This window comes from Copadichromis virginalis, linkage group LG14 (genome assembly GCF_057382275.1).
Source record: "Copadichromis virginalis isolate Kocher_CV1m ecotype Utaka linkage group LG14, C_Virginalis_male_GT1.1, whole genome shotgun sequence".
NCBI classification, from domain to species: domain Eukaryota; kingdom Metazoa; phylum Chordata; class Actinopteri; order Cichliformes; family Cichlidae; genus Copadichromis; species Copadichromis virginalis.
The window spans coordinates 5,572,310-5,590,485 of record NC_140631.1 but is presented as its reverse complement, the minus strand read 5'-3'; the positions used below and the strand labels follow the sequence as shown (position 1 = coordinate 5,590,485).

At 42.9% G+C, this 18,176-nt stretch overlaps 1 protein-coding gene across 4 annotated transcripts in view; it reads left to right on the top strand.

Annotated features, from left to right (window-relative positions):
- The window catches only part of fat3a (FAT atypical cadherin 3a), a 179,253-nt gene that overhangs the window by 139,051 nt on the left and 22,026 nt on the right, over positions 1-18,176 (top strand). For all 4 annotated transcript variants that reach the window (XM_085479106.1, XM_085479105.1, XM_085479104.1 and 1 more), the window contains exons 17-20: positions 73-210; positions 7,412-7,555; positions 8,069-8,266; positions 17,205-18,006. In XM_085479106.1, coding sequence (XP_085335232.1) covers positions 73-210; positions 7,412-7,555; positions 8,069-8,266; positions 17,205-18,006 — 1,282 coding nt within the window. The remainder of the gene's footprint in view (positions 1-72; positions 211-7,411; positions 7,556-8,068; positions 8,267-17,204; positions 18,007-18,176) is intronic.

Genomic DNA, 18,176 nt, shown 5'->3' with positions numbered 1-18,176 from the left:
ACAGCACTGCAATTGTTACCCAACCAAATATGTACTCAGTGTGTGTTTGTGTATGTGTGTGTGTATTTACAGCTGAAAGCAGATGATGTGGACAGTCAGCTGAATGGAGCCGTCTTCTACTCCATTGTCAGTGGAGACAGACACAACCAGTTCCTCATTGACCCACTCAGTGGAGTCATCAAGGTCAACAAGCAACTGGACCGTGAGACTGTGAGGACACACTTTTACATAGAAAAACATCCACTTATCCTCTGTGCAGTTTGGTTTGGTGAAATTACTGGAGACAGGCCAATTGCTTCATTCATATATATATATATATATATATATATATATATATATGTACGTACATGCACACAGTGGGGCAAAAAAGTATTTAGTCAGCCACCGATTGTGCAAGTTCCCCCACCTAAAATGATGACAGAGGTCAGTAATTTGCACCAGAGGTACACTTCAACTGTGAGAGACAGAATGTGAAAAAAAAAATCCATGAATCCACATGGTAGGATTTGTAAAGAATTTATTCGTAAATCTGTCACGGCGAGTGAGAGGAGCCGTGTGGAGGAAATGAAGGAGGATCCAAACGCAGGCAGTAGTGGAGAAGTGAGGGTGGTTTATTGAGCACAAAATAAGGACAAACAGCAAATGGAGCTCAATCTAAACTATACTGGGAAAACAACTAAACTACAAAGCACAAACCTGAATGAGAACGAGCAGAGGAGAATGACGATGGACAGCAGGGAGAACACACGGGTGCGACATGGTAGATACACAGACGGACCAGCAACTACAATGACGGAGGACACGACTTAAATACACACAGAGAAACATGGGAATTACACACAGGTGGTGGACACAGCTGGGAACAATCAGTAAGATGAGACCGGGGTAAAACTGAACACACTCACATGAGACGCAGACCTTCACAATAAAACATCACACGCAGGCTCGACATCGAGAGACAGACAGGAAATGACATATGAAACTAAACCCACATCTTAAACCCAGATAAACAGAAACATGGAACTCTAATAATAGACATAATCATCACCACAACACGACAAGAGAACAAGAACACAATCCCTGATGCAAACTTAAATCAAAACACAATAAACTCAGAATACTGGGTCCAACGGACCCAGAACCGTGACAAAATCAGGGTGGAAAATAAGTATTTGGTCAATAACAAAAATACAACTCGATACTTTGTAACATAACCTTTGATAGCAATAACAGAGGTCAAACGTTTACTATAGGTCTTTACCAGGTTTGCACACACAGTAGCTGGTATTTTGGCCCATTCCTCCATGCAGATCTTCTCGAGAGCAGTGATGTTTTGGGGCTGTCGCCGAGCAACACGGACTTTCAACTCCCGCCACAGATTTTCTATGGGGTTGAGGTCTGGAGACTGGCTAGGCCACTCCAGGACTTTCAAATGCTTCTTACGGAGCCACTCCTTTGTTGCCCGGGCGGTGTGTTTTGGATCATTGTCATGTTGGAAGACCCAGCCTCGTTTCATCTTCAAAGTTCTCACTGATGGAAGGAGGTTTTGGCTCAAAATCTCACGATACATGGCCCCATTCATTCTGTCCTTAACACGGATCAGTCGTCCTGTTCCCTTGGCAGAAAAACAGCCCCATAGCATGATGTTTCCACCCCCATGCTTCACAGTAGGTATGGTGTTCTTGGGATGCAACTCAGTATTCTTCTTCCTCCAAACACGACGAGTTGAGTTTATACCAAAAAGTTCTACTTTGGTTTCATCTGACCACATGACATTCTCCCAATCCTCTGCCTTATCATCCATGTGCTCTCTGGCAAACTTCAGACGGGCCTGGACATGCACTGGCTTCAGCAGCGGAACACGTCTGGCACTGCGGGATTTGATTCCCTGCCGTTGTAGTGTGTTACTGATGGTGACCTTTGTTACTTTGGTCCCAGCTCTCTGCAGGTCATTCACCAGGTCCCCCCGTGTGGTTCTGGGATCTTTGCTCACCGTTCTCATGATCATTTTGACCCCACGGGATGAGATCTTGCGTGGAGCCCCAGATCGAGGGAGATTATCAGTGGTCTTGTATGTCTTCCATTTTCTGATGATTGGTCCCACAATTGATTTTTTCACACCAAGCTGCTTGCCTATTGTAGATTCACTCTTCCCAGTCTGGTGCAGGTCTACAATACTTTTCCTGGTGTCCTTCGAAAGCTCTTTGGTCTTGGCCATGGCGGAGTTTGGAGTCTGACTGTTTGAGGCTGTGGACAGGTGTCTTTTATACAGATGATGAGTTCAAACAGATGCCATTCATACAGGTAACGAGTGGGGGACAGAAAAGCTTCTTACAGAAGACGTTACAGGTCTGTGAGAGCCAGAGATTTTCCTTGTTTGAGGTGACCAAATACTTATTTTCCACCCTAATTTACGAATAAATTCTTTACAAATCCTACCATGTGAATTCATGGATTTTTTTTTCACATTCTGTCTCTCACAGTTGAAGTGTACCTCTGGTGCAAATTACTGACCTCTGTCATCATTTTAAGTGGGGGAACTTGCACAATTGGTGGCTGACTAAATACTTTTTTGCCCCAATGTATATATAATTGAAATTAAATAATTGAATCTTACTTCTTGCTGCAATGTACAGTTAAAAGTCTATGGATATGTCCTTCTACATGCAGCCTCTAGTTTTTCCTGTCTTTTTTGTGATCATTGAAATGCTCCAACAGTAACTTCTTTCGTCTCCTACAACCTACACTGAGTCAAGGGGGCATCAGGGTCTGCCTCTGTGGAAATTTACTACTAGCTCCTTGATTTTCCTCGTATTGATCAGGAGATGGTTCCGCCGGCACCTGTCCACAAAATCCTGAATCCACTGTCTGTACACTGCTTGACTCATCTGTGATGAGTCCTCAGGGAACTTTTTTAGATGGCAGCCTAGACGGTTGATGGAGAAGTCTGGAGTGTAGAGAGTGAACAGGAATCATGCTAGCACAGTTCTTTGCAGGGCACCCCGTACTGCAGACCAGGCTGTCAGAGATACAGCCCTGTGTCCTCACATACTGTGGGCAGCCAGTGAGTCCAGTATCAACTGGGACAGTAAGTGGTCTGCTCCTGACAGCCCCAGTATGTCCCTCAGAAGTCCATGCTGGATGGTGTCCTCACAGTGCTTCCAGTCTTCTCCAGGTGGGTCAAAGCTCAGTGCAGGAGATAGATGATGGCATCATCCACCCCGATGCTAGGCTGTACCACACAGGTCTTTCACACCCGTGGTACTTACCCTAGCTTCAGGCTAATGTTGAAAATGTATCCCATGATGCCACACAGTTGGTCTATGCAGTACCTCAGGAGCCTGGGGCTGATGTGATTCGGACCTGCAGCATTTCGCATCTTGATTAGGGCGATCGTGGCTCAAGAGTTGGGAGTTCACCTTGTAATCGGAAGGCCGGTTCGAGCCCTGGCTTGGACAGTCTCGGTCGTTGTGTCCTTGGGCAAGACACTTCATCCGTTGCCTATAGGCCCGATGGCGCCTGTGTCTGGCAGCCTCGCCTCTGTCAGTGCACCCCAGGGTGGCTGTGGCTACAATGTAGCTTGCCATCACCAGTGTGTGAATGTGTGTGTGTGTGAATGGGTGGATGACTGGTTGTGTAAAGCGCTTTGGGGTCCTTAGGGACTAGAAAAGCGCTATACAAATACAGGCCATTTACCATTTGGTCTTCTCCAGCTTGTTCCTTACATGAAGTGTTGAAAGGATAGTGGTAGGGGAGCTGTGAGTATTTTGAAGTTGAGGACTGAGAGGTGTGCAGTCATGGAAGAAAAGCAGGCACTGGTCAAAAATAGGGCATTTGCAGAAGAAGTGATTGGGCTGGAGGAGGGATGAGTGTCTGGTCAAACCTGCTGAAAAACTGGTTCAGGTCATTCACCTACCCTAAATCTCCTACAGCCTGGGAGTTGAACCTGGAACCTCCGTGGCCGTTTTCCAAGACAACATAATAATAATGTATACTTTATTGATCCCTGTGGGGAAATTACTCTCTCTGCATTTAACCCATTTATTCAGTGAAGCAGTGGGCAGCCACTAATCAGGTGCCCGGGGAGCAGTGTGTAAGGATGATACCCTACTCAGGGGTACCTCAGGGTAGCCGTTCAGTGGATTCGAACCTCTGACCTTCCGACTATGAGGCGACCACGCTACCTACTGAGCTATTCCTGCCCCCAACATGAAGTACCCTTTGAAGTTCTAGTAGAAGACATGAATGCAGCATTACTTACAATCCCTGTTGTGACGATCATCGAAAACCAACACTACGACACTACGGCAGCAGTGATCGTGAGATGCTTGGCTATAAAATGATCAGCCAGAAGAAGCAGTACACCCATGGAGTACTAGTGGCAAAGATCAAAGCAGTATGGAAGGAAGTTAATCAATAATCGGATCTGCAGAAAGCTGTGATGAAGAAAGTCATACCTAAGATGTACAGCAAGCTTTCTATACCTGAGGCCTTGGACACTGCCAAGCAAACACTCACAGCATTGGGCAGCCACTTGAAGAGGTATACCAGAGAGATAGAAGGCAAGGGAATAAATCAGCTGTACACTACTGAACCATCCAAGGTGTACTCTGTGGTAGGACAACAATATGAGAAGAACCTCAAGGCTGGAGACAGAGCAATACTGGAAGAATATAGGATAAAGGCTAGTGGCTCTAAGAACAGAGCACAGCTACCTCCCTGAACAGGATCTTGTAACAGTCACAGTTGCAGACACTTAAGAAAGTCTCCAAAAGTTGATTCTGTTCATCTGGACGTAGCGTTTTCAGTGGGAGAAACGTTTCGTCACTCATCCAAGTGACTTCTTCAGTCTCAGCTGACTGCAGGTTTCCCCAGTGTTATAAATAGTACATTTGCATAATGACTGAAACCAGCCCACTGAAGGAACAATGGGCTGGGAGGTCACCTTCATCATAATTATGCAAATTCTCATGACCATTGATCAACAACCACTGATCAATGGCTACGAGTACCATTCACAGAGAGTTGGGGAATGGCTGCAAACACAGCATTGTAAGATGGTGAAAGATGTACCCTTAGGCCCCCTCCTCGATTCAGCGATGGTCTTTCCCTTTTCATGTAAATGGCCTCCTTGACTCCGCTCTCAAACCAGCGTTCGTCCCTGTCCAGGATGTATACATCCTCATCATTGAAAGAGTGTCCACTCCACTGGCCTGTAGGTCCTGGGAGAGTCAGGACCTACTGCAGAGTCCTGGCCTGACGAGGCAGCTCTTCTGTGTTGTGCCATCCGCTTCGCCAGAGGTTGTTTGGTTTCCCCTATGTATAAATCCTGGCAATCCTCCTGGCACTTAACAGTGTACACTATGTTACTCTGTTTGTGTCGAGGGACCCAATCCTTGGGATGGACCAATTTTTGGCGAAGCGTGTTTTGGGGTTTAAAAGCCACAGAGACATGGTGCTTAGAAAAAATGCAATTGTTCCGACACATACGGGATCACTACAGGTTTTTGCTTAGTCAGCGGTTGTCCTTCTCGGCTGGAGCTTTCTTTTGGTGCCTTCCCAGCTTTGACAAAAGTCCAGTTGGGATAACTATGTTTACGCTCTGTGTTGTAGCGTCCTGATGACACCCAGTTTATGCTCCAGTGGATGATGAGAGTCAAACCTTAAATACTGATCCATATGCGTAAGTTTCCGGTACACATTAGCTTTTAGATGTCCCCCATTACTGATGGAAATCTCACAGTCTAAGAAGGCTAGCCTGCCACTTTTCATATCCTCCCTGGTGAATTTGATATGTTGGTCCACCGAGTTAATGTGATCTGTAAATTCTGGAACATCATGAGATTTGATTTTCACCCAGGTGTCATCCACATACCTGAACCAATGACTTGGTGGTGTTCCAGGGTAGGATAGCAAAGCCCTCTTTTCCACTTCTTCCATGTACAAATTAACCACGATGGGTGAAACTGGGGAGCCCATGGCACGCCCATGTTTCTGCCTGTAGTACTGACCCTTGTATGTGAAATAGGTGGAATAAACACACAGTTCAAACACACTTGGTTGGCTCTGAGAGTGGTCCTGTTGCTGAGGTTGGGGTTATCCCGCTTTGGTGACTGGGATGCAAGTGAAGAGAGATGTAACATTGTATAAGACTATGGTTTCATCTGCCTCCATAATGACATCTCTCACCTTCTCAACAAATTTCAAAAAGTTCTGGATGTGGGGTTCAGAGCTGCCTGGGCGAAATGAAGGCACCGTTCCAAAAGTAAACGCACTCGGTCAATGCTGAGAGTGGTCCTGTTGCTGAGGTTGGGGCCATCCTGTAATCTCTTATTGAAACTGAAATTGTTGATTCGTACAACCGTTTGGAGCCTATAAAATTGGGGAAAAATAACAGGATTGCTCAATACTATTTATTTCGCTGTGAGGAGGCGATTGGCTCCAACAGAGCTTTGACTACACTCCGAAGGAGGCTATGGACAAGGCTAATGACCATTTTCCACAGCTCAACTGGCTGCTACTGCAAGGTTAATTGTGTTAATCCCAGAACCAGCACAGCTGCACTCAGCTTAGTCACTGGTGGATACCGGATATGAAGGGAGCCGCCAGTCCTGAAGGAGTCTAATCATGAAGGAGTCTTAGCAGGCCTGTGGGACTTCAGAGGCAGCAGACAGGTACTGGCAGACTCAGGGGAGTGCAGCTGTGCTAGTGGCTGATGGAAAAACTCTGGTGTGGCAGGAGTTTGGAGACTCTTGGTTGCCTTCAAAGCGGTTCTAGCAAATCGTCTGACAACTCAGAAGGGGGAAGCAGTATTCTAAACACACTGTGTACAGCGGTGCTGACCTCGACAGGGGATTTAGTCAGGTGGTGGAACGAACACGTTCAGGATCTACTCAATCCAATAGTCACACCTTCTATAGTGGAATTTTGTTTTTCATTATTTTTATTTCATTATTGGTTTTTGTAGATGATGTGTTCTGTTGGCTTCATCGAGCTTGCACGGGAACAGTTTTTAGCTGAGTATGAAGCAGTGGGGATAAAAATAAGCACCTTCAAGTCCAGCCAAAAATGGGTTGAGTGATTTCCTGATCGAGTACAAATAAATAAATTCATATTAAAAAAAATGTTGAATAATAGATTTTCTTTTGGTGTGAAATCTGTAAATGTGTCCAAATCTGCTCATGTGCCTGAATATAGTTATACCTAGGCATGGCTCAAAAAGTAGAGGAAAAGACACTTATAGTCAAGAAGAAAAGGCCAGATTTGAATTCCATTGAAATGTTTGGGAATTTGAAACTAGCTGAATGAAAAATGAAAACTTCACTGTGCTGCTACAAAAGTAGATTTTCTGGCTTCACCATTAGGCGCCAATGCTTCATTCCTGATTTGTCTGTTGTCTCTTTCCTTGTAGGTTCCCAGCTACTCACTTGCCATAAGAGCTTTGGATAGTGGAACCCCTGCCATGTCCTCCACTGTGATGGTAAACATAGACATTTCTGACATCAATGATAATCCACCCACCTTTTCACCGGCCAACCTCTCTGCTGTCATACAGGTAATCTTAATAATCCTCACAATCTTCAGTTGAACCCAAATATAACAATATCATGTAATAATTCAGGTGAACTATAGTACTTAAATTCCTAAGTCAGTGCTTTAAGTACGCCTGTCCCCTTCCCTATATCAGCGTCTCTAAAAATTAGTCAGTGAAAAAAAGGAAAGCTTACAGTTGCTGTGAAATCTGATATTGCAACACAGGCCAAGCATATAAAAAAAATTCTCATCTCTATTTATAACTGTTATGAGCACAGATACCTACTTCATTTTATTTTGTCATGTTTCTCATGAAGAATGACATTATGAATGACCCTTGAACCTGAAATAGTCTATTAAAAGACTATACATTTGTTTTATTCTGCCGGAATGTTGATTACACTCCTGTAGATTCTTTTTCAGATGTGTATTTTTCATTTAATTTTAATTTTAATAAGATTTAAATTCAGTTTAGGAATTATGACTGAACGTGAAATGCATATAATGATTCATCGTCTTGGCTTCCCTTGACCAGGAAAACAAGCCAATTGGTACCAGTATCCTGCAGTTGTCAGTCATTGATGAGGACTCCTCTCAAAATGGCCCACCCTTCGACTTCCGTATCTTATTGGGAAATGAAGGGAGGGAGTTTGTATTGGAAAAAGATGGGACACTAGTAGCCAATCAAGTATTCAGAAGGGACCTGGCAACAGAATATGTAATTCAGATACAGGTAGAGTCAAATTGTTGTTTACACCACACAAAGTTTTTTCAGTCATTCTTCTCTACTGTCATACTATTGTAAAAGATAGATTTTTAAGTTTTAAGCAGTGATGGAAATAACAGCGTTACAATTACTGTAATTACTGAAAAACCGCGTTTTTCAGTAATGAGTAATCTAACTATTACAATTTCTATCGTTACAACGCCGTTACCGTTACGAAGAAGAAAATAAGGTGCGGTCGCGTTACTATTTTTCAGCAAACAGACGGTTGAAGCTCTGTTCAGCTTACCGCACCTTATATCAGTTGCACGGAAGTAGCTGTCTACGTAAGTAATCTGTACGCTATAGATTTAAGCAGCTGCGAGTGCTCCCGCAGATGGCAATCACTGTCTGCTCAACAATCACTTTTTGGCACAACACCTGGAACTAAGGGGACAAAACAATTGCATGAGTGCTGCTGTTTGACTGAGGAAGAATAAAGTAGTCATGGTAAGCCAATCACATGACTACTTCAAGATGACAAAGCAACAAGGTGATATATACCAGTTTTTAAATTGCATTGATAGGCCACGTAAAACCAGAGTCATGATAAACAATATATACACAGCGTTTTTTCCTGAATAATTTTGTCACGTTTAACGTCTAAGGACAGCGCAAGCCCTTTGGTCTTGGTGGAAAAATGCACCATGCCGACCAATCAAAAATGATATGCAGGGCTCACAAAATCGCTAGCCCGACGTCCCGGGGCTAGCGATTTTTCCAGTCGGGCTACCAAAATCTATCTCTGCCCTGCCCGTCGGGCTATCATAGGAAGGAAAAATATATGTCAATGCTTTTGCATTCTTTCGGAAATGTAGCTGGGTAATTATATCATTGGCATCGGTGAGCCACTGTCAATATGTGACATATTGAAATCGCGTTTGAATTTGTGCTTGTTTTTTGCTTTCACTTTGCAATCGCGCGAACTGTGTATAGAGAGTGACAGCACTGATTGGTGAGTGATGATAATTTGTGCACCAATTCCTCTGACATCGTCTTATTAATCGTTAGCTTACTAACTACTAAACATGACAAGTGAAATCTCCCGCAGCAAGCTTAAACATGTGAGAGGTTGATCGTGCAGAGAATCGCTGAGCGTTATGTGAGTGCGTGTGTAAAAGCAGGAGGATATATATTTCAGTTCTGCTGAGCCAAATAAGACAGGTCAGGGTGAAGAAGTGACAGCCAAAGAAAAGCTTACCACAAAACGGAAAAGTTATGACAAATCAGACTATAAGGCAAAAAGAAAGTGCAGCTTTATGGTTTCATGGACAAATGAATTTCTGTGGCTGCAATATGACGAGCTATATAACCAGGGGTGCACATACAGTAAGTGGTCCGCAGGTGCGCATTCGCTGTCAAAATAAAAAACGTGCACAAGATAAGAAGTTGCAACGCATATTTGCGTACATAGGATTTTCTGGAGGAGGACAGACATTTGTTTAGAACTCTTAAAGATGTCGAAGAAGCAAGCTCCTTTAAGCAATTACTTTGGTGTTCCTCCACCTCCAAAGAAATGTCAGAAGGAGTCCGAACCACAAAAGAAGCGCGTATTCTCGGAAAAGTGGTTGCAGGAGGTGAGCTGGCTTCAAACAAATGATGAATGCACAGAGATTTGGTGCAGAATGTGCCATGAAAATCCCACTCTAGCGGACAAAAAAAACTGCCTTTTATATGGACGCAAACTTGCGTTGCAACTTCTTATCTGGTGCGCGTCTTTTATTTTGACAGCGAATGCGCACATGCGGACCACTTATATGCACCCGTGTAAATAACATAATGTTCTGCCGGGTGTGTTGTTGGTTTTCCCTCGATTTCAGAGTCGACAAGCGCCTTTGTTACTGGGACCAGTAATTTTAAGAAAGGCCCCCATTAGAACCAAACAAAACATCAATCAAAAAATTTCTATCTTTTTTATTCGAAGGGCTACCAGGGATTTTGAAATTTTGCGAGCCCTGATATGGCAACATGACATTTGGCTGTTTAGGAAGAGGGGGAAGTTTTAGGAGTGACGGCGAGAAAGAGAGAGAAAGAGAGAAAGACAGCAGAAAAAGAGAGAGTGCGAGTTTTGAGATGTGAGAAATTTGTAACATTTAGCATGTTTGGAGTGTGTAGTTAATGTGTTGTCTTTTGTAGTTAGTGTGTAGTGTTGTGGATAGTTTTGTGTTGTGTGTCAGAACATTGAGGCGACTGCTGTCTCCAGGTAGAGAATAGGAGTGATACACCTGCTGCTGTCAGACCTGCAGGTATCAGGCTGTGATGTTCTCCTTTATAGTGGACAGAAATAATTTGTGTGGCATCTTATTGAATGCAGAACAGCTGATGGTTATGTAAATAGTTTGAAGTGGTTATTTAAAAAAGGGGTAAAAGGTAAATGCCTGCAAATAGCTTTGTTGTTTGCAAAATGTGTGCATATGATTTTAAAATTGGCAATTTATATTTGCATTTAAAGTTATGAAATATGGTTCATTAAACATGTTTGTTGTTGTTACAGTAAAAATATAACTTTTTCGGGACTTCCGGTTTAGGTGACTATGGCGTAGGTCGCACCGAGCGTAGCTCCTGCAGAGTCTAGTTATTATCTAGCATTTCCAGGCACATTTTGATGGGTTTTTTCTTTTTGTATAGTTCCGAGACAAGACTGTTTTTGCTTTTTGTGTTTACAATATCGCGTAAGGTTAATAAGAGCGCAAGCACCTCTCAGCAGAACTTGCGGCCTGCTGCTAAAACTGCATCCCCGCCTCGTGGTAAAACTTCGCCACTGCCTGGGTCACCCGACACGCCGCTCGTCGATACGGAAAAATTCACGAAGGGTGAACTCCTCTCTGAACTTCGTGAAGAAATTTCAGCACTGTTTAAAAAGGAACTGACGGCAGCGTTTGCGGAGAATCTCACGTCTATCAGGTCCGACATACAGCAACTAAAAACGGACCTTTCCTCAGATATAACTACCATGCGGCAGGAATTCGCTGGCCTCAGGAGCACAGTTACGGAGATGGAACAGTCTCTCTCCACATGCACGGATGATATTGTCCACCTCCAAGCCAAAGTGGATGCGATGTCAAAGGAGTTGGCCAAATTGGAGAATAAATGTGAGGATTTGGAGTCCAGGTCTCGCCGCAATAATATACGCATTGTTGGTGTGCCAGAGGAGAACGTCCTGTCCGCTACAGATGTGTCCGTGCTGTTGATGGAGGCATTTCAGCTTGGGAAGGAGCCGCTTGTAGACAGAGCCCACCGAACTTTGGCCCCCAAACCTAACACCGGTGAACGCCCCCGTGCTATGGTTGTGAAGCTGCACTATTACGCGGACTGTGCTAGGATTCTCCAAAAGGCCAGGGAGCTGCAGAGGGTGCAGATAAATAATATGACCATTTCTGTGTTCCCCGACCACACCGCTAAGACAGCGCGGGCCCGTGCGGCTTTCAATGAGGTCCGTCGCCAGCTTCGCGGCATCCAGGGAGTCCGATTTGGGATCCTCTATCCGGCAAAACTGCGGATCACTTATCAAGGAATGCAGCGCGACTTCGTCTCGCCAGATGAGGCCAAGGAATATATTAAGACAATAACCACGCGATAAAAATATAGCGGGACAATGTTTGTTTGTTTGAAATAGCGCATGATCCAAATCCAAACATCATTGTGGTAAGCTAAGTTTGTTACTCTGCCAAACACTTGTTTTGTTTTACCTGTCTAATAGTAAAATATAATTGGGTTATTTTTATTTTATTTGTGCCTTTTAATCTATTGAGAAATGACTCTGTTGGAGCTTTGGTTTGACACGGTTCGTTTCGTAGTCGGGAGCGTTTTTGTTTAGATTGCTCCGGGTGGGAGCGTGCACTGCCGTCTCCATCGTTTGGGGATGGGGGCTTTTGCTGTGCAGGGGGGAGGCGGGAGGGTGTGTTTGACGTGTTATTATTATTTTTATTCTGAAGCTGTACTTCTGTTGTTGTGGGTTTGCGTTTGTGTGTTTGTGTGAGTGTGTTTTTCCCACTTGTTCTTTCTTTGGGGGTGAAGAAATAAGTATTTTCTCTTTTATCTTTCTGCAATGACCAGTACTTCAGGTCAGTCCTTAGGCAATTGTGGTATTAGATTTTTAACTTGGAATGTCAAAGGTATGAATAGCCCAATTAAACGATCTAAAATATTCTCGCATCTTAAACGTTTAAAGAGTGATGTAATGTTTTTGCAAGAGACCCATTTGCGAAATTGGGATCATCTTAGGCTCAGGTGCCCATGGGTAGGTCATACTTTCCATTCAATGTTTAATTCAAAAGCCAGGGGGGTGGCGATCTTAATAAACAGAAGGGTACAGTTTACAGCCTCTGAGATTAAAGCTGACAAAAACGGGAGATATTTGGTTGTTGTAGGCACCATGTACAATGTACCCGTCCTCTTAGTCAATGTGTATGCGCCAAATTTTGATAATCCAGGTTTTACAGATGCACTTTTGAGTAGTCTCCCTTCCCTTGATACTCATCTTTTGATATTGGGTGGTGACTTAAACTGTGTTATTGATCCTGCCTTAGATCGCTCGAATCCTCGGACCCTGACCCAATCCTCTATGTCCAAGTCTATTTCAGAGTTTATGTCTCAGAATGGTTTTGTAGATCCCTGGAGGTTTTCTAACCCTACTACCAGAGCGTACTCTTTCGTTTCTCAGGTACATCAGTCCTTTTCGCGGATTGATTATTTTTTTGTGGACGGTTCCCTTATTCCAAAAGTACTGTCATCTACATATCATCCTATTGTCATTTCCGATCACGCACCACTTACCGTTGACATCAAGCTCATAGCCCAGTCCTCTTTTTCCTCACCCTGGAGATTTAACTCTTTGTTGCTTTCGGATGAGGGGTTTGTTACCTTTATCAAATCCGCAATTGATGAATTTATGGTGTTTAACGACAGCGATACTGTTACGAGGTCATTACTTTGGGAATCTCTTAAGGCATATGTGCGTGGGCAAATAATTTCTTTCTCTGCCCATTCCACTAAAAGCCACAAAGCCACTTGACTTGACTTGTGACATAGATAGACAGGTTGTTGACAGTCCCACTCCTGATTTGCATAAAAGACGACTTGACTTGCAGACCGAATTTGATTTACTTTCTACGGCAGATGCTGAACGTCTCTTACTTCGTGCGCGTGCGACTTATTATGAACATGGTGATAAGCCCAGAAGGCTTTTGGCCCATCAGTTAAAACGTCAGGCCTCTTCTCGATTAATTTCTCACATTAAAGATGCGGCAGGCAACTTGGTCTCTGATTCAAAGGAAGTCAACGAGGTGTTTAAGACGTATTATTCCTCCCTATATGAATCTGAATCTGCTGCTGACGGCTCTGAGATGGATTCCTTTTTTAACGGTCTTATAATGCCCACTGTCGATCCTGTTATAGCTGAACAATTAGATGCCCCTTTTAGGTTGGATGAAATTGTGCATGCAATCAAGACCATGCACAATAGTAAGGCACCAGGACCTGATGGGTTTTCAGTTGAATTTTTAAAAACATTTGTAGACAAGTTAGCCCCACTACTTCTTTCAGTGTATAATGAATCTTTTGAACGTGGTCTATTGCCCCCTACATTGTCTCAAGCACTAATTACTGTTCTCTTAAAGAAGGGTAAGGATCCTACGTCTTGCACCTCGTATAGGCCTATTTCACTGCTGAATGTTGATGTTAAAGTCTTGGCTAAAATTTTAGCAATTCGCCTTGAAAAGGTTCTTCCTACTATTATTTCAGATGAACAGAATGGCTTTATTAAAGGCCGCCAGCTGTTCTTTAATGTCCGCACGCTTTTGAATGTCATTCTTTCCCAACACTCGACCACTAATTCAGAAGTAGTTATCTCACTTGATGCTGAGAAAGCTTTCGATCATGTGGAGTGGAGCTTTCTCTTTGCGGTCTTGCAAAGATTTGGTTTCAAGGACAGATTCATTTCATGGATTCGACTGTTGTACAAGGCACCCCAAGCCAGTGTCTATACGAATGGTGTTTCCTCTGGCTACTTCTCATTGTCACGCGGCACGAGACAGGGTTGCCCCCTGTCCCCCCTACTTTTTGCTATTGTAATTGAACCCCTATCTATAGCTTTGAAGGCTCTTCCTCATTTTCGTGGTATTTCCCGGTCAGGCCTTGACGTAAAATTGTCTTTATATGCAGATGACCTGCTTCTATATGTTTCTGATCCCTTATCTAGCATACCATCGATTGTGTCTCTATTAAACAAGTTCGGCTCTCTGTCAGGTTACAAAATAAATCTTCTTAAAAGTGAATGTTTCCCCATAAATTCTTTGAGTCTTACACTTAAACAATCTGACATTCCTTTTAGACTTAGCCCTGCCGGCTTTAAGTATTTGGGAGTTAACGTGACTCGTACTTTGTCTTCTCTGTACTCTTCCAATTTCTCCCCTTTAATGACTCAAATTCAATCGGATTTTCAGAGATGGAAATCGCTACCTTTGTCCCTAATTGGTCGGATCAATGCTGTAAAGATGAACATTTTGCCTCGATTGTTATTTCAGAGTATTCCTATATTTTTACCTAAAGCTTTTTTCAAAAAGTTAGACCAGCTAGTTACATCGTTTTTGTGGGGAGGGAAACACCCCAGGGTGAGGAAATCATTATTACAGAGACTGACATTTGATGGTGGTCTTGCCTAACTTTTTATTTTACTATTGGTCCTCTCATGTTCACAAATTGACCCATTGGCTTGAATCTCAAGAACTGCTGTGGTGCAAACTGGAACGCCTGTCGTGCACTTCCTCATCCTTAGAAGCTTTATTGTTCTCTCCACTACCACTTAAGCCTTCTCATTTCACCCAAAATCCCGTGGTACAGTCTAGTCTAAGGGTCTGGTCACAATTCAGGAGTCATTTTAAGTACATCTCTGCGTCAGTACACATGCCCATCACGCAGAACCATCTGTTTACTCCTGGCCTCATTGATGGTACCTATGTACAGTGGAAGCGTCATGGTATTAATACGTTTAAGGATCTCTATAAAGATGGTACTTTCTTAACTTTTTTAGACCTGTGTTCAGAAACAAATCTTCCGGCTACCAATCTATTCCGTTATTTTCAGGCACGGCATTGCACTTCTGCTCTCTTCCCCTCCTACCCTCTTCTTCCAAATGTCCAACCGTGGGAGGAATTCTTATCCCTTAAACCCAATAAGAAGTCAATTATATCTTTAATATATAAACAACTTATGGATTTAAATGTCCATTCAGTTGCTAAAATTAGGGGGGCTTGGGAGCGGGAGTTAGGAGTAATTTTTTCGGATCAGCAATGGGAGAAGGCAGTATCCAATGTCCGTTATAGTATGTCCTGTGCCAGGTTACAACTTATCCAGTTCAAGGTGTTGTACAGGGTTTACTATTCAAAGTCTCGTCTGTCTGAGATTTACCCACAAGTGATGGATCAGTGTGAGAGATGTCATGCCACCCCATGTGACCTAGGCCATATGTTCTTTCTGTGCCCAAGACTCCATGGCTTCTGGAGTCAGTATTCAGTTATTCTTTCCAAGGCTCTTGGGACCCAAATCTGCATGGACCCTTTTCTAGCTGTTTTTGGGCTTCCAGTCAACACTGGTCTAACCGACCCTACACACTTCAAAATTTTAGCCTTTACATCACTTTTGGCTAGACGTTGCATCTTACTCCTTTGGAAATCTTCAAAGCCACCTTCAGTTTCTTTTTGGTTTAGAGATGTAATGTCATTTCTTAAATTGCAAAAGATAGGCCTTGTGGCGAAGGGCAAATACAGAGAATTTTATCGTATCTGGGGCCCCTTCGTAGACTATTGCAAGTCATTACACGCTCTACCAGCTGATTAATATCATATCTCTTCCCCCCCCCCCCCCCCCCCTTTTTTTTTGTGTGTGTGTGTTTTGGGGTTTGTTGTTTGTGTTTGTTTTGGGTTTCTTATTAGGTTTTGTTTTGTTTGTTTATTTAAGCGTGTGTGTGGGTGTGCCTGTGTGTGTGTGTGTTATCGTATCTGTTCATGTAAGAAAAACTAAAAAATATGTGAGGGGAACAGATTGTATTGTCATTGTAAACCACTGTACACTTGTCTCTCAATAAAAATATGAGAAAAAAATATATAACTTTTTCTACTCGGATTTTATGTTTTTTGTCTGATTTTAGATCAATTGTGTTAGTACAGCATGTCAAAATGAAAACATAACTGTAAATTCAGACACGTTAGGTCGTGCTGAAAAGGATGATACCAAACAAGGCAAAGCTTTTAAAGGTGAAATGTAGAGGGAAAATCAAAAGCAGTTAAAAATGGGCAATTATACCCTGGACCCCAGAGGGTTAAACATTTTATTTAAAGTAACGCAATAGTTATTTTCAAGTAATTAATTACTTTTAGAATATTGTAACTCAGTTACTTTTTTTGAAGAAGTAACTAGTAACTGTAATTAATTACTTTTTCAAAGTAACTTGCCCAACACTGGTTTTAAGTTCAGCAAACTTTAGCGAAGCATGTATCTACCATTGCTGTGTCACAATTTGGCCACAATGCCTGCTGCTCAGCAAGTTCTACATTCTTCAATTTAAAAAAATGTTGTACCTTGCTAAAAAAAAAAAAATTAAAGCAGCAATTAAAATGGTATATATTCATGTTTGTCGAAATGGTATTTAAAATATTAGAGCCTGTTGGCTGAGGTACATTCTAGTGGTGAATTATTTTGATAGCCTTTTCTGTCTTTTGTCTATATGTCTACTGCTATTGTTAAAAAGGTAGAAATGTCAAAAAATATATTTTTGAAATATCCTCATTTAAAAAAGCTAAAGTAAAAGAAAGGTTGCATATTTCAAATATCTTTTAATCTAGTTTATACTTTTAATATTTTTCATTGGTTGTTTTTCTACTTCTGACTTCTGATCTGACTTTTCCTGCAGGTGACAGATTCGGGGAAGCCTCCTTTGTCATCCTCCTCCATACTCACAATCAGGGTGATTGAGGAGAGCCTCCATCGACCAGTAGCAGTACCACTGGACATTCATATTGTTACTATGGAGGATGAATTTCCTGGTGGTGTGATTGGTCAGCTACATGCCACCGATGCTGACCCTTATGATGTTTTGACTTTTGGTCACGCTCCTTCAGCTCAACGTAGTCTCTTTAAGATTAGTCCTCATGATGGAAAGATCATAGCCCTGGGTGGTTTGGATGCAGGCAGGTACTTTCTTAATGCTAGTGTCAGTGATGGCCGCTTTGCTGTTCCTGTACCCGTAAGTGTGCATGTGGAGCAGGCAACACCAGACATGTTGCGTGAAGCAGTGACAGTGCGTTTTGAGAGAGTGGCACCACAAGACTTTGTGGTGTTGTACTTGAAAAGCATGTTAAATGTGCTCCAGCAGTGTGCTGCTACTCAACAGCAGGACTCACTGCATTTGCTAAGTTTGCAGCCAGTTGGAGGGACGCAACAGCTGGATATGCTCATCACCATGGAAAAAGCAGGTGGTGGATACTATAAGGCAGCCTACCTCACCCAAAAACTAAGTGCATCACGGCGAAACCTGGAGGAAGTGCTTAGAGTATCAGCTATCCTGGATAAGAACTGTTCTGGATTAGACTGTCGTGGGGCTCAGTGCGAACAGAGCATTGTCTTGGATTCACACAATCTCGCTACATATAGTAACCCACGGGTCAGCTTTGTCTCACCTCGCTTTCACCGGACCTCACGCTGTACATGCAATGGTAAATCAGAATTGTTTTTCTTTGCAGTCTTGCCTTAGACTACATGTAAGATACCTTTTTTGTGTATAGCACTTTGTGACTGGTAAAGTAAATTAAAGTAATTTTATCCAGTTGCACTGCAGCTTAGGTTAAGTGGAGTGAGTTGGGTACTTGCTAAACTCCCCTTGCTG